General features: G+C 40.2%; 1 protein-coding gene across 1 annotated transcript; it reads left to right on the forward strand.

The window, feature by feature from the left end:
* LOC115139024 (homeobox protein Nkx-2.1-like) lies at positions 1-2746 on the forward strand. The gene is made up of 2 exons (XM_029676199.2): positions 1-518; positions 1367-2746. Exons 1-2 carry the CDS (start codon positions 152-154, stop codon positions 2032-2034), a joined length of 1035 nt encoding a protein of 344 aa, XP_029532059.1. The 5' UTR covers positions 1-151; the 3' UTR covers positions 2035-2746.
* Positions 2747-16879: the final 14133 nt, after the last annotated feature.

Raw genomic sequence — 16879 nt, forward strand, 5'->3', positions numbered from 1 at the left:
TTCAGGCGACTCTCCTACCTACGTGTTCATCTAGCAAGGATCGACGTTGAGACAACAGGAACCAGAGAGAAAGAGGGGCTTTGGTCCAACAAAAAAACAGGAGAGATTGCCTAGCCTTCTAATTTCTCCCCTCTCCAACAGCCCAAGAACAATGTCGATGAGCCCTAGGCATACGACTCCTTTTTCTGTTTCCGATATCTTGAGTCCTCTTGAGGAGAGCTACAAGAAAGTAAGTATGGAGAATAACAACTTGGGGTCACCTCTCGCGTCGTACCGGCAGCCGCAGGTGTCTCAGGCGATGATGCAGCAGCACCACATGGGCCATAACGGGACGGTGTCCGCGGCATACCATATGACTGCGACGGGGGTGTCCCAGCTGTCACACACCGCAATGGGGGGCTACTGTAACGGCAACCTGGGGAACATGAGCGACCTGACGCCCTACCAGGACGGCATGAGAGGCAGCGCCACGGCCGCTGGCTGGTACGGAGCCAACACAGACCCGCGATTCTCCACGAGTAAGTAGGCTATACCTTTGAGTTTTACTCTGCATGAAGCCGAACAGGTGAGCGTATAGCTTTTGTTAGCGCATTATCATATTAGCTAGTCTACACTAGATCCATACGCTCTGGTCTGCACTGAAGTGAGTCATGGAAATTATTACAACTTTTTAGTGTTTTTCTGCTTGTTTTTGTTTGTTTTTTTTCACCAAGAGGGAGTGATTTGATTTGTCAATTTAAAATAAACCTTGCACCTGGCATCATATATATATTAGGCCTATACCTCGGTTTACTTTGAAGTGTTTGGTTTATTGAGTTTAGTCACCCAACGTGCTGTGCCTTTTTGCCAGTCTACCCAACACTCCCATGTTTACCAGTGAATAGGGGACTGGGTTCAAAGAAAGCTAATTAATTGAACTGTTTTAGTTTGTGATATATTCATAAAAATGTATTTTAATGTCACGAGGGTGTATGAAGATATAACAAAGACACCTGTTGCTGATTTGTCCCCTATTGTGAGTAGGCTACAGAGGTTTCATGCACCTGTCATGTGGGGGTGTATAATCGAATGATTTATTAGCCTATTATTCTTCAGATTGCAAGGTAAATTAATAGCAATCAATCATGCAACTTCAAATATTTTGTAAACTATATAATTCCGTTCAAATACAAATTATGGTTAAGTAATTATTCCATTAGGAGACAGAACTATGATTACATGATCATGTTAGCCTTTGTTTTAAATGAACGCTATAGACATATACGCTTTAAATTAATTCACATGATGTATTGTTATGGTTAAAATATTGAAGCAATGTAATTATTGTTTAATTATCATCATCTCAATGGCCTATTTCTGCTTTCAGTCTCGCGCTTCATGGGCTCTTCTTCGGGCATGAACATGGGCAGTATGGGCAGCCTTGGCTCGCTAGTAGACGTGGGGAAAGGCATGGGCCCGCTCTCGAGCACCCCGAGAAGGAAGAGGCGCGTGCTGTTCTCTCAGGCTCAGGTCTACGAGCTCGAGCGGCGATTCAAACAACAGAAGTACCTATCGGCGCCTGAGAGAGAACACCTGGCGAGCATGATCCACCTCACCCCGACCCAGGTCAAAATCTGGTTTCAGAACCACCGATATAAAATGAAGAGGCAAGCGAAGGACAAAGTGTCACAGCAGCAGATGCAACAGGACAGTAGTTCCTGTCAGCAGCATTCCCCTCGGCGGGTGGCTGTGCCTGTGTTAGTGAAAGACGGCAAGCCATGCCAAGGCAGTGCCCACACTCCCACCACTACTGTCCAGGCCCACCACCAACAAGGTGCCAATGTTATGATCATGTCCAGTAACGGTTCAGGCCTAGGTCAGCACCAGAGCCAACATGTGGGTAGTGCAGATCACTCTCCAGACCTAGCACAACACTCCGCCAGCCCACCGTCTCTCCAGACCCAGGTAGCCGGCCTCTCTCACCTGAACTCCTCCAGCGCCGAGTACGGGACGGCCCTGCAGTGCTCTGCTCTGTTATATGGCAGGACATGGTGATCTGTTATGCCGCAGGACATGGTGATCTGTTATGCCGCAGGACATGGTGATCTGTTATGCCGCACGACATGATGATCTGTTATACGGCAGGACATGGTGATCTGTTATATGGCAGGACATGGTGACAGCCAGACAAACTATGATCACAAACACACATACAACACTGCTCTCAAAGCTTTTTCAGCAAAGTCACTCAACAGACAGGCAAACAAACAAACAAATTGTACTTTGTGTACATTTTGAACAACACCATTTGGTGAATTTTAGTTCATGCTCTTCTAAAATGTAATTGGATATGAGGACAGTAAGTGGAGACGAAAGAAACTCGACAGATGAAGTTATGAGGATATGCGAGTTCAATCTTCGCTTTGAAGGTGGATTTCTTATCTCTGTAAATTATACTGAAGCTATACAGGGCTAGTCCTACATCAAGAGGTCATAGGCCCTACTCCTGTGTGTTGGTCATTGGGCTAAAGATCTCAATAGAAAAACTGTGGGTGCTTTTCAATTTTTTTCACAGAAGGCTCTGGTTTATTATAGAATTTAATGTAAAACGTAGCTTGTATATTTCTGTAAAAGGTTTGAATTGAATATATAGTTTTTAGCAATCTGTTGTACAACATTTTTAGCGCTATTAATGGTTTGTGGTTGGTTCTTTGAGTTCCATCGGTATTTGTACGTTTTATTTACTTGTAACTTATATAGATAGATATTACTTAAATACAGCCAAACAATCCTATTAATAAATTATGGTAATAAAATTCATTCAGATCCATTTATTGAAATTGTTTTGTATACTGTTTCAGAGAATACATAGGCCTACGAGAAACCTTGTCAAATTATTTTCAGAAAACGAATAGGCCTTTACCTGTAGAAAATTAATATTATAATAATAATTAAATAATAATATTATTATTATTGTAGTAGTAATAATAAAGATGATGATTTTAATTATAATAATGCATGATCTTGTCTATAGTCCACTTTAGCTTGTCAATTCAGTAAGTCTCAATTTCGACCGAAATCATTTGGATTTTAAGCAATGCACGACTAATGAAAACCTGTTTTTGGCCAGGTGTGATCGAATTCGTTGTTACTAAGTGTTGCTGTGTAGGTAGGCTAAATTGCTATTAGCCTAATGCTAACTTTTGCCTGAAAGAGCTTAACCCCAATTCCAGGCTCTTTGGTCACGTTTATTATAGCTACAATCAACGGTTGTTAGTAGATGTGGTTCGTGGTACTCTGTGGCCGTTCCTACAAAACGCGGCGCCTCACAAATCGTGTATTGTGCACTATCTCACTTGGATCACGCTGGGTAAACTCAGGCCAGGTCTTTGTGTGCACTCGGCGTCCCTTAGGTTCCTAGCGTTCTTACGTTCTCTGCCTGTTTCTGGTTTGGGTGAGTCATTTAGGTGAGGTCTCGAAGCGTTCTTTTTAACACTGGAGATCAAACACGCGCTGACTAAAAGAACGTCTTATCGACCAAATCCCTTGCCAAACAACAGTATTCTTCTCAAATAACTTCGCAAGACAAATCGTCGTCTCTTATCAGAGGTAAGCATTGTAAGGTCTACACTTGTTGTATTCGGCGCATGTGACAAATAACATTTGATTTGAGCATACGTTTATCAATAATCGATAAATCAACTGGGGTTGAAATGAAAATAGCGTGCAGTCTTTCATTTTAGAAGTTTAATGTAATTTGCTTATATCAAGTGGGATGACACGGCCCTGGCTCGTCAAGTTATCATTTGCATCATTTGCAAGAGATTTTGTGGTTTTTAATTGATTCGAGAATGTTTTAACATATAAATGGTACATTTCAAATTAATTGTGTGGGACGGACCCATAGGTCCATTGTGTGGGACGGACCCATAGGTCCATTGTGTGGGACGGACCCATAGGTCCATTGTGTGGGACGGGCCCATAGGTCCATTGTGTGGGACGAACTCTGTGTTCTTGTAATTTAGTTGTAATGTAAAGGACTTGCAACTATTTTGATAGTATGATATTATACACTGAGTATACAAAACATTAAGAACACCTGCTCTTTCCATGACATAGACTGACTAGGTGAAAGCTATGATCCCGTATTGATGTTAAGAACGATATTTAAGCCTTGACACAATTGAGACATGTATTATGTATGTGTGCCATTCAGAGGATATATGGGCAAGACAAACGATTTAAGTGCCTTTGAACGGGGTATGGTGCCAGGCTCACCGGTTTGTGTCAAGAACTGCAACGATAATCGGTTTTTCACGCTCAAAAGTTTCCCCTGTGTATCAAGAATGGTCCATCGCCCAAAGGGCATCCAGCCAACTTGACACAACCATGGGAAGTATTGAAGTCAACAGACCAGCATGCCTGTAGAACGCTTTCCACACCTTGTCCATGCCCCGACGAATTGAATTGTTCTGAGGGCAAAAGGGGGGTGCAACTTAATATCAGGAAGGTGTTCCTAATGTTTGGTATACTCAGTGTATATTGTTATATATTATTTTAATAATTATATTATCATAATATTTATTATTATGTTACTGTGATATTATGGGAATTGCAAATATTTTGTAGTCTTTATGATTAGGCAATATATGAATAGCCATACGTGCTCCTTCCTAAGTCTGCAAAACATAAGCTATTGAACAACAACCAAAAGGGCTCTCAAAATACTTTAGTCTTTACTGCACCAGGCCCCTAAACTGTAATTATTTCAGTACGAATATGACGCAAACGGCTACTCATTCGTGCTCTTTATTTTATGCATTAGGCCCACTTTAGACATTATATTTACGTTATGATATTTCACATATTTATGCTCTAAACATATGTGACAGAAATTTAGTCCAAGGCTCCATGTTCATATACTGTGCATTTGACCTAAAGGGAATATTAAACCTAATATTTTCAGATTGTGTATGGTTATCTCAATTTATTTTGTGCAATTGTTAATCGAAAAAATAATTGACTTTCAATATAGCTTATTGATTTTGACTTTAAGGGCCCAGGTGGTTGAGTGCAATCCCTCCCCTGGCTACATTGCAGCGCGGGGTTAGTATGGCAAGCCATTGATGGAAGCACGCCCTTGGTCGCCATTTTTTTGTTTTTTTGAGCGCGAGCTTTCATCGAGGGGAGGTGAATAGTAGCGTCCCATTACAACGGCTGTACCATTATGGCATAGGTGCAGTGATGTTGCCCTGTCTGCAACAACAGGTCGCTGGTATCTATCTATTGGCTCAGTTACAGCCGTCATTGCATGTCATTTAAATCTTAACCAATCAACACCGTTCACTCTATAAGCTTTGTTTTATACTAAGACTGAAATACGAATCGAAATTCAGAAATGGGCAACGCAATTAACAGTACACCAGACGTCCAGTTTACTGTGGAGACTTTGCTCAACATAGCACAGCAGTGTGCGTGGATTTTAAAGAGGCACTGATTGTAATGGCTCTCTACTTTTCATTTATAAGAGTCATTAAATCAATCAATAGAGCTTTTCGTCGATTATTCTCTATATAAACGATATTGTTCAGCTTCGGCAGTGCCTATTTGTTCTGCATGTGATGTTTGATATTATATCTTGCAACCTCTAGCCCCCAGAATTGTTCTTCTCCAATAGGCTACCTACCTACAAGCGCTCTCATCTTTGTGCAGTGGCTGGCTGTGGCTGCCAGCCAGGCAAATATAAAGCACATGAGATGCATTTTCAACACACCTGCCGTTTTAGCCGATACCTGCGAAATGGGTCAAAGGAGAACTGGTGGTTTTCTGCAAACGAATGAAGTTTGCTTTATTACAATCCATCCATTTACCAATAATTTGATTATGTAGGTTACTTAGCATAGTAGTCTATCAATACTTGATTGGTCATAATGGTATTGTGTGAATACATGCCAATGTATTGTCAATTTCAATACACTATTTGATAGAGCTACTATTCAGTGATCACACTGGAGCACTCTTACAAATGATTTGACACAATTGTCGCCGATCCCGGAATGGAAATTAATTTGGATGAGATTTTGCACTGTTCATTTAAAGGGACGTCTGAATCTTTCACAAATACTTAAACGGATTTATGATTATAGCCCAATAAAAGATAAATCCCCAAATTTCCTTAACTTCTTTAATTTACAGAGAGATTGAATCCTCTGTCGCTCTTATTATAATATGTTGCTATAGTCCTACCATTTACCTAAAACGTTAACTTAGTGACAATTCGGGACATTTTCAAGCGACATCTTTTCAGCAGCATCAGATAGAACAGAACAGCGTTCTATTAGGTATTTGTTGGTGTGCTTTTGTTTTGTTCAGGAAGAGCCCCGAGAGGCTCAGGCTTACATTACCATATCTGTAGCACGGTGTGTGGTCTTTGTGTTGGGCTTGTAGCTGTTTAGAATGACTTATTTGTTGGAAGCGTGTGTGCTCTCATCGCTCTCTTTAAGGCTTGTCTTTAGACGGTCACATTGTACAACTCTGGCAAGTCCTCCCCACTTTATCGTCCCAAGATCTCCATCAGCCCAAAAGCAATTAGTTCCTAATCTCAAGGCAATCATACACTAAATATACAAAAGTATGTGGACATGCCTTCAAATGAATGGATTGGGCTATTTCAGTCACACCAGTTGCAGACAGGTGTATAAAACCATACACACAGCCATGCAATCTCCATAGCAACATTGTCAGTAGAATGGCCTTACAGAAGAGCTCAGTGACTTTCAACGTGGCACCGTCATAGGATGCCACTGTTCCAACAAGTCAGTTTGTCAAATGCATGCCTTGCTAGATCTACCCCAGTCAGCTGTAAATGCTGTTATTGTGAAGTGAAAACGTCTAGGAGCAACAACGGCTCAGCCGCAAAGTGGTAGGCCACACAAGCTCAAAGAACGGGACCACCAAGGGCTGAAGCGCGTACCGCGTAAAAATCATCTGTCCTTGGTTGCAACACTCACTATCGAGTTCCAAACTGCCCCTGGAAGCAACGTCATCACAACTGTACATCTGGAGCTTCATGAAAGGGATTTCCTTGGCAGAGCAGCCGCACACAAGCCTAAGATCACCATGCGCAATACCAACCGTCGGCTGGAGTGGTGTAAAGCTTGCCGCCATTGGACTCTGGAACAGTGGAAACGCATTCTCTGGAGTGATGTATCACACTTCACCCTCTGGCAGTCCGACGGACTAATCTGGTTTTGGCGGATGCTACCTGCCCCAATGCATAGTGCCAACTGTAAAGTTTGGTGGAGGAATAATGATCTGGGCCTGTTTTTCATGGTTCGGGCAAGGCCCCTTAGTTCGAGTGAAGGGAAATCTTAACTCTACAGCATCCAATGACATTCTAGATGATTCTGTGCTTCCAACTTTGTGGCAAAAGTTTAGGGAAGGCCCTTTCCTGTTTCAGCATGACAATGCCCCTGTGCATGAAGTAAGGTCCATACAGAAATGGTTTGTCGAGATCAGTGTGGAAGAACTTGACTGGCCTGCACAAAGCCCTGACCTCAACCCCATCGAACACCTTTAGGATGAATTGGAACGCCGACTGTAGTAAGCCAGGCCTACTCACTCCCAACATCTCACTAATGCTCTTGTGGGTTAATAGAAGCAAGTCCCTGCAACGATGTTCCAACATCTAGTGAAACGCCTTCCCAGAAGAGTGGAGGCTGTTGTAGCAGCACAGCGGGGACCAACTCCATATTAATGGCCATTATTTTGGAATGAGATGTTTGATTAGCAGGTTTCTGCATACTTTTGGCCTTGTAGTGTTTTTGAGTTAAGTGTTTGTTTCCCTTATTTACTCTCATTTAAAATGCAACACTATATAATGAAATACTATATTTAAGACAGCCTATAAGACCTGTGTGGTAACCTCACTATTTCGAAATTGTCAGTGCACTATAGCCAGAAGATCACCTCAGTTGAGAATATTTGAGTTGAGTAACAAGAGGGAGAATGTTAGAATGGTTAACTTCAGACTAAGATGTAGACCTATGATACATCCATCCAATGCTAATCGGGGGTTAAGTTCTGAGTGGAAAAGCATAATTGTCCCCCATAATTTTGCTCTTCAATCGATAATTAAATCAAGTGTTACAACTTTTGACCATTTTCACACGTATTTACAATCAGGGCAAGTTGAACAGAAAAAGGTTTGGTAAACAAAGCTTTAACAAACTGGCATTTAAAATAAACCAACATCATTTTCACATGTTCTGGAAAGTGCCATATACTATTTGGCCTAAAGCTCGATATTTTTACGCAGTTGACTTCAGATATCTTTTTAAAAGCTCAAAATCCAAGCTGGCTCATAAATCAATCAGGAGGAGGATGTAAATAAGTGGGTTGATGTAGGTCATGATGAGTGCAGGTACCCCAACCAGCCGCCCAACTTCTTAGGCGATGTCTACCTAGATTGTTTAGAACTGAGATCAATAACGAGTCTTGCTAGACACTGAACAATGTTTGTTTTGAAGACAATTTAAACAAAAATGATAAGCCTACTCGATTTTTGAATATAATACGTTTTGTTTTAGCCTTTTACTCATGTAGCCTACATAAACTCTTTGTTAGCCCAGTGTACAAATAATTTAACATTTTAGCCTACATCATATCAAAACTTCAGCATATGTGGGAACTCCTTCACGATTGTTGGAAAATCATTCCTCATAAAGCTGGTTGAGAGAATGCCAAGAGTGTGCAAAGTTGTTACCAAGGCAAAGGGTGGTTACTTTGAAGAAACAAAAATATGAAATATATTTTGATTTGTTTAACACTTTCTTGGTTACTACATGATTCCATATGTGTTATTTCCTAGTTTTGATGTCTTCACTATTATTCTACAATGTAGAAAATAGTAAAGAAAAACCCTTGAATGAGTAGGTGTGTCCAAACTTTTGACTGGTACTGTATATACTCATTAAAGTATTTCTATATATGTGCAGTGAAGATTAACACTAATTTAATTAAAACCATGAAGACGAAATCCTCCTTCAGAATGCTACTTAAAATCTAAGCATATTTTATGTCACTCCAAAGAGAGAAGAATCTACTCAACTGTCATTAGGATCTAATAGTCTGCACATCCTGTCTACTGCAACTGGTGCTGTTCTAAAAACAACAAAAACTGCTATAGTAAATCATGAAGTCAATCTACTAAAATTATATTTGTAGGTAGACTATAGGCGTCTGCATGGCACAAGGAAACATTGGTCTGACTCAAATCATTAATGTGATTTTTGACAAATCAGTGTTTTGAAGTCAATACATTTTCGTGCTGGTAAACAGTCAATCGATGTGCAAAATAGTTTGTGGACACTTTTATAGGGTTTAGGCCAGGGCTCTCCAACCCTGTTCCTGGAGCTATCCTCCAGTAGGTTTTGCCTCCAATCCCAGTTCTAACTGACCTGATTCAGTTTACCAAACAGCTAATTATTAGAATCAGGTGTGCTACATTAGGAAGGGAGTGAAAACCTGGACCGTAGCTCCCTATCAACAGGGTTGGAGAGCCCTGGTTTATACAGATCTGATAAGCAGATAATGTAGATAATAGGCCTATTAATGTACGTCTGAGTTATTGTGTGGACAGACTGATGATTGATGAATGCAATGCTGTTGACGGTTTTGTAGCTCTGCTGTGCTTGTCTGCTATTCTGATAGACAGTTTTACACAATACATTTAATGTAATTCTGAATAAGGAAGGATTTGTAAAAATGACTTAATTCATGCCTCCTCGCTAAGAGTTATTCTACATTAACATCACACCAGGCAAACATTCCTTGCTTACTGTGCATGACAAATAGGACAATTACACTGTAACTGCAATCACCTCCTCTGTGGTAAATCTTATTGTCAAACTGGTAGCAAAACATCTTTAATTGTCCTGCATTTATCTGGTTTTTGAAGCAATTGTGTGAACAACGCACCAGAGGGACAATTGCGAAGTGAAATACAACTTGATTCCGTCCCTAATGGCACCCTGTTTCCTAAACAGTGCACTACCAGGGCCCATAGCGTTCTGGTCAAAAGTATTGCACTATGTAGGGAATAGGGTGCCATTGGGAACGACCATTGTCATGCAAAGCTGAATACAAGATGCTGTACTTGACCTTTTCAGCATAATTGTTGCAGCAATGAAATGCATCGCAGAGCGCCTTTATAGCCCGGCTGAATAGAGCGTCGTCGTCGTCCCTCCCCCACGCATTTTTATACCTTTGTTTTTCATTTTGGTTTTGTTTCTTCTGTGAACATTTATTATTTTAATGACTATAGTCTAAGCTACTCTAGCTGCAATCAGTCAAAATCCTGAATGGGCGAGGAGCGGAGGGAGAGGAGACATGAAATGTTAAGTCTTCGTTTTTTGTTGTATGGGTTAGAAAATGCATTATCCCGCAACTGACAATTCATGGTTTTATTTTCAAATGGCCATTAAAATGTACAGGGAAATGGCCCTGATTTCATGGGTCATTGTTGGAACGGAGCACTCGATTTCCTGCATGGACATACTCTTCTAAATATATCAGGAATGAAGTAGCCTTTTTATAAGCAGACATTAGGAGATACTACATTTAATATTATTTTATTATAATAATCATATTTTAATTTGCTTTGATGACCATTTAAGATGTTGTATTCCGTTGATAGTGAACATCAAGAGTGTCAAATAGGACTTATTTTTCGTTCGTTGCGAATGCAAAGCTACATCACTCGCTTAACAAACAGACACGAGCTACTGCTGCTCTTCACGAGGTCCAGGTCAGACAGGCGTGGCTGTCAATGAGGCTGTGGTCATGCGCAGAATCTCAATCACAGGCTTTCATTGATACATACGTTAATTAGCCACATTTCTCTGTGGACCGTCAGTACGACTGAGCTCACCTAAAGTCTGCTCTGAGACAGCTGAGAAGCAGCATGCCATGTGGGACTAGGCCCCTCTTCCATTCCACATCCTCCTTCTGAAGAGGCTCACATGGTGCTGGGGTCTGCTGAGATTGGAATGACATTAAAGTTGTATAGAGTGGGGTGGGGTGCTGGGGGAATGTATGCTTGTAATTTTTATTACATTTGTTGAATTTTGGAGTATCCCTTTGGCATAGCTTTAAATGTGATGACAGTCTAAGTATAAACTGGCTGCTAGGTATGGGAATGTTTTTATTAATAAGAGGTGCGTCAGCCCGCTCAAACTGGCAGGAGGCGCGTTGCCATGCATGGCGTTGTACAGCCTGGTCTTAGAGCAAAACATATTATGTTACTACAATTCATGCCAGGTCAATTGCAACTACTTAGTACTTTTTAACTACTTCTTAGGATGTTAGCTTAGTATGCAACTACTTAGCATGTTAGCTAACCCTTCTAACCCTAAACTCAACCCTTCAACCTAACCTCAGCACAGTACCCTGCCCTGAACTTTGCTCACTATTAGTAGTATTACCCCTTACTCTACCCTGCACGTTAGAGACTGCTAGACTGCTAGCCCTTATACAGCCTAGAGGTGTTGGGTCACTGTCCTGTTGAAAAACAAATGATAGTCCCACTAAGCACAAAGCAGATGGGATGGCGTATCACTACAGAATGCTGTGGTAGCCATGCTGGTTTAGTGTGCCTTGAATTCTAAATAAATCACAGAAAATGTCACCAGCAAAGCACCCTCACACCATCACACCTCCTCCTACATGCTTCACGGTGGGAACCACACATGTGGAGATCATCCGTTCGCCTACTCTGCGTCTCACAAAAACACAGAGGTTGGAACCAAAAATCTCAAATTTGGACTGATCAGACCAAAGAACAGATTTCCACCGGTCTAATCACCATTGTTTCTTGGCCCAAGCAAGTTTCCTCTTCTTATTGGTGTCCTTTAGTAGTGGTTTCTTTGCAGTAATTGAAACATGAAGGCCTGATTCACACAGTCTCCCCTGAACAGTTGATGGTGAGATGTGTCTGTTAGTTGAACTCTGTAGCATTTATTTTGGCTACAATTTCTGAGGCTGGTATCTCTAATGACCTTATCCTCTTCAGCAGAGGTAACTCTGGGTCTTCATTTCCTGTGGCGGTCCTCATGAAGAGCCTATTTCATCATAGCGCTTGATGGTTTTTGCAACTGTTTTTGCAACTGCATTTTCCGGATTGACTGACCTTCATGTCTTAAAGTAATGATGGACTGTCATTACTCTTTGCATATTTGAGCTGTTCTTGCCATAATATGGACTTGGTCTTTTACCAAATAGGGCTATCTTCTGTATACCTTGTCACAACAATTTGATTGGCTCAAACGCATTAAGAAGGAAAGAAATTCCATAAATTAACTTTTAACAAGGCACACATGTTAATCCAAATGCATTCCAGGTGACTACCTCATAAAGCTGGTTGAGAGAATACCAAGCGTGTGTAAAGCTGTCATCAAGGCAAAGGGTGGCTACTTTGAAGAATCTCAAATATAAAATATTTTTCATTTTGTTTAACCTCTCTTGGGTAGGGGGCAGTATTTTCACGTCCAGATGAAAAGCGTGCCCAAAGTAAACAGCCTGTTACTCCGGCCCAGAAGGTAGGATATGCATATAATTGGTGGATTTGGATAGAAAACCCTCTAAAGTTTCTAATTAAAAAAAAATAATGTCTGAGTATGACAGGACTGATTTGTCAAGCGAAACCCCGAGGACAAACCATCCAGGGGGGAAAAATTGAGGTCATAGGATTTTCTAATGGATTTCTATGGGATACCCTTATTATTAGGAACCTGGTTGCAGTTCCTATAGCTTCCACTAGATGTCAACAATCTTTAGAAACTGTTCTATGTTTTTCTTTTGAGAAATGAAGAAGTAGGGCTGTTCTTTGTAAGTGTCGCTCCAGGTGGACTCTCCTGTTTTGGTGCGCGTGAACTGGAGCGAGCTTCACGTTTTTATTCTGTCTTAAATGGTATTGATTATTTACGTTTTAGGGTACCTGAGGTTGGATTAGGAACGTTGTTTGGACCAGGTTTACAGGTTACTTATTAGATACTTTGTAGGCATGTTGGGCGAGTTGAAACCGGTGTATTTCTGAATCAAACGCGCCAAATTAATGGACATTTTTGGACATAAAGAAGGACATTATCGAACAAAAGGATCATTTGTGATGTTTCTGGGACATTTTGGTGTGCCAACAGGAGAAGATCTTCAAAGGTAAGGCATTAATTATATCGCTATTTCTGACTTTTGTGGTGCACCTGCCTGGTTGAAATATGATTTTCATGTGTTTGTATGCGGGGCGCTGTCCTCAGATAATCGCATAGTTTGCTTTCGTCGTAAAGCCTTTTTGAAATCTGACAGTGGCTGGATTAACAAGAAGTTAAGCTTTATTTTGATGTATAACACATATTTTCAAGAATGTTAAATATTTGGTATTTTTGAATTTCGCGCTCTGCAATTTCACCGGATGTTGGCCGGGTGGGACACTACTGTCCCACCTGCCCATAAGAAGTTAACACTTTTTTGGTTACTACCTGATTCTGTATGTGGTATTTCATAGTTTTGATGTCCCCACTATTATTCTACAATGTAGAAATAGTAAAACAATTAAGAAAAACCCTGGAATGAGTAGGTTTGTCCAAACGTTTGACTGGTACTGTATATATTTATATTCCGGACTATGATATTGCTTGTCCTGATATTTCTTAAATCCTTTTTATTTTGGGGATTTGTGTGTATTGTTAGGTATTACTGCACTGTTGGAGCTACAAAGACAAGCATTTCGCTGCACCTGGGGTAACATCTGCAAAATGTGTATGAGACCAATAAGATTAAATGTTTTACCTTAACCCCTAACCCTAACCCTAACCCATTAACGACCTATCTAACGTTAGAATTAGCCACCTAGCTAATGTTAGCAACAACACATTGGAATTCGTAACATATGTATTGCAAATTCAGAACATTTTGTACAAATTGTAATTCGTAACATATCATACGAATTGGAATTAGTAACATAGGCTACTATACATCCTACAACTCGTACTGTATTGAATGACTGCTATTACATTGGTTGGCCAATGTAATGTAACTTAACATATCAGACAAAATAGAGTGACACGGATTTATGTAACATAATAAATATGTTTTGCTCCTAGACCAGGTTGCCTTGTAGACTACTGTACCAGTGGGTGTCCTTTCGTAGCCACGGAGCCATTACTAACGGTGTTAACATGAGGTCTTTGGCATGTAATCGTCTCTTTCTCCTGTCTCACTGACAAACTTTGTTTTCTTCCTCGTGCACCTTTTAATACAGACTGATTGCCTGCGCGCGTGGCGCAGAAAAAAAGAACCCCGCCATCCACCACTAAAATAGCTGCGGCTATATTTCAAACGGCAAAAGGTTTAACATAATGGAACTTAATTGGAGGACATTGCAAGCCACCTACTGAGCTTCAGTCTGCTTTCACAACGGGTTTAGTGAACTGGATAAATGTATTTAGAGGAGTTGAAATGGATGCTCTCACTCCCCTGCCACAGTCAAACAGAGAAAACAAGAGTTATTCGGCTTTAATACAGCATTAATGACCCAACCAAGATGCACTGGGCAATTTTGCGCCTCATTTAAACAATACACTATGAATGTCCCGCCTACTTCCTGTTTCAAGTCCCGTACTGTTTTTGAATGGGATTCAAGCATATCATAAAATTTATGAAAACCTGGTCATTATATGTAAAGCTATATTCGTATTCGTGGATCAATTTATTTCTAGCTGATGCCTTTCATTAACATTTTCGATTACGTTATTGTATTTGTTTTAATCGAAAGGCATCAGTAAGTAAATTAATCCACGAATAAGAATATAATTTTACATATCATAAATGACAACGTTTTCATGAATTTGATAATAAGCCTGGTGCGTATTCAAAAACATTATGCGATTTACAACAGGAAGTAGACGGGAAGATAGATAAGTTGTTTTGACAGTTGCTCCTATTGACATGGAACAGCAACAACAGAAAACATCCGTTAAAATCCTCATTAGGACCAACGTGGATATCGAAATATCATGTGAAATCAATGACACATTTAGCAAAAGGCAGTGTTCAAAAGCACTCAAATCTGTCATGGTGAAATTATTAAATTAAATTATTATCAGCTAAATATCTATTTGGTCATTTTTATATGTCAAAATAAAAATACGTCAAAATAGTGACATTTAACCAAGCCACCTCTTTATCTCATAGTCTACTTTACAACTTGCCTTGATAAGTTGTCCATTTGGCAGGCATTATGGCAACCTTATACCACATATCCAAAATGCAGTTTTCTGCTAGCCCTATAGATGGTGTTAAATTTTTGTTTTTTTTGTTTTACAGTATTACAGGTATACAATAAAACTAACATCAATGTACCATATAAATTCAAATTAATTGTTGGTTTAACATGACATTGATCTAAATAAGTACTGTATTTCAAATGGCACTGTAATTCCACCCTATAATAATACAGTTCCCTACTGTATTTTTAAAGCCCAAAAATCTTTTGATCAGTAGTGGGTGCATGCTATTGTTATATCTGGCTCATTAACATATTTTGTAAGAGGCTACATTATTTGCACCAGTGAGTGGGAGTGCTGTACAAATGTAACTGATATATGGTAGTTGTACCCCAACAATTACATGTGTATATTTAATTGTTAGGAAAAACGCAAACCTTTAATGGTTGAGTATTTGCCATGTCCTCGGGCTGTTTTTCCCTGTAGTCACTGCATGTTTGGAAGCCTTTGTTAAGGCCCCTAGAAGTGCAAGTGATATTAAAGACCAAATATACATATTTGATATGCTGTAATCCCATGCAATTACTGTAAAATACAAACCCTGCCTCCCACCAATGAATTTCATTCATTCATTCATTACAATTGCAGAAAAAAAAAACATTAGAGTAAGAGTATTGGTACCATAAAACGTATTAAGGTAACATGCTGTACTGTACATTTACAGCATTATACTGTCAGCAGAGTTACAATATTTAGCTGGCAACTCTGCTGCCATTATAATGCTGTAAATTGACTGGGGAAATTTTTACAGTGATAGGCACAAGTAGGCTATAGCCAAACCACAGTGCCCAACGGAGGGAGTGTTTTAAAAGGGGTGAACAAAACGAGGTAAAACGGTTACTAAAATAACTAGCCTGTTGATAACAAGCCAAAATAACAAGCAATCCAATCAGGACACCTTATTCCCTAATAACCTCAGAATTACTATGACATGACAGCATGATGATTTCAGACTAAAAATAATCCCCCTAAGTATATGTTTGACCAATTCAATGGTCGGGGCTGAAAATGGCAAAGCACGTCTATTTAACTCACACCAAAATAAGCAAATGAAAAATACAGCCTAATGAAAAATACTGGGAGTGGTCGGTGTGAAGATGGCTAGGCTATAGCATTAGAACCTGTTGAGACGTTGGAAGGCGTTCGTTTTGTTCTTGAACCAATCGGGAGGGGTGCCATTGGCCCCCTAATGAAATATGCCATTATGACGAATTCATGTGACACAAAAGGCACGCCAGTCAAAAATTGCCCCACCACTGTTCTGTAATTATATAGTTTGCCCTGGCAGCGGGCCTCCTCGCGCGGAGGCAGGTGGCGATAGTCCATCATGCAAATAGCCTTGGCTGTGTAGACATAATTAGCCGCTGCGAGCCGTTTAAATTAACAATTAGCTAACATGCAATTCGGTCTATGTAACGTGGTAGTTCTACTTTGTATTTTATTTCCCGCCCAGCAGTTGAATGCAATGAACACTGTACCTACCATTTGTTTCATGGTCAGTAATAAGCCAAATCTGAAGGAACGAAAATCGGTGGTAGCCTAGGTCAAGGCGTATGGAGACA

This window comes from Oncorhynchus nerka, linkage group LG12, assembly GCF_034236695.1.
Source record: "Oncorhynchus nerka isolate Pitt River linkage group LG12, Oner_Uvic_2.0, whole genome shotgun sequence".
Lineage (NCBI taxonomy): Eukaryota > Metazoa > Chordata > Actinopteri > Salmoniformes > Salmonidae > Oncorhynchus > Oncorhynchus nerka.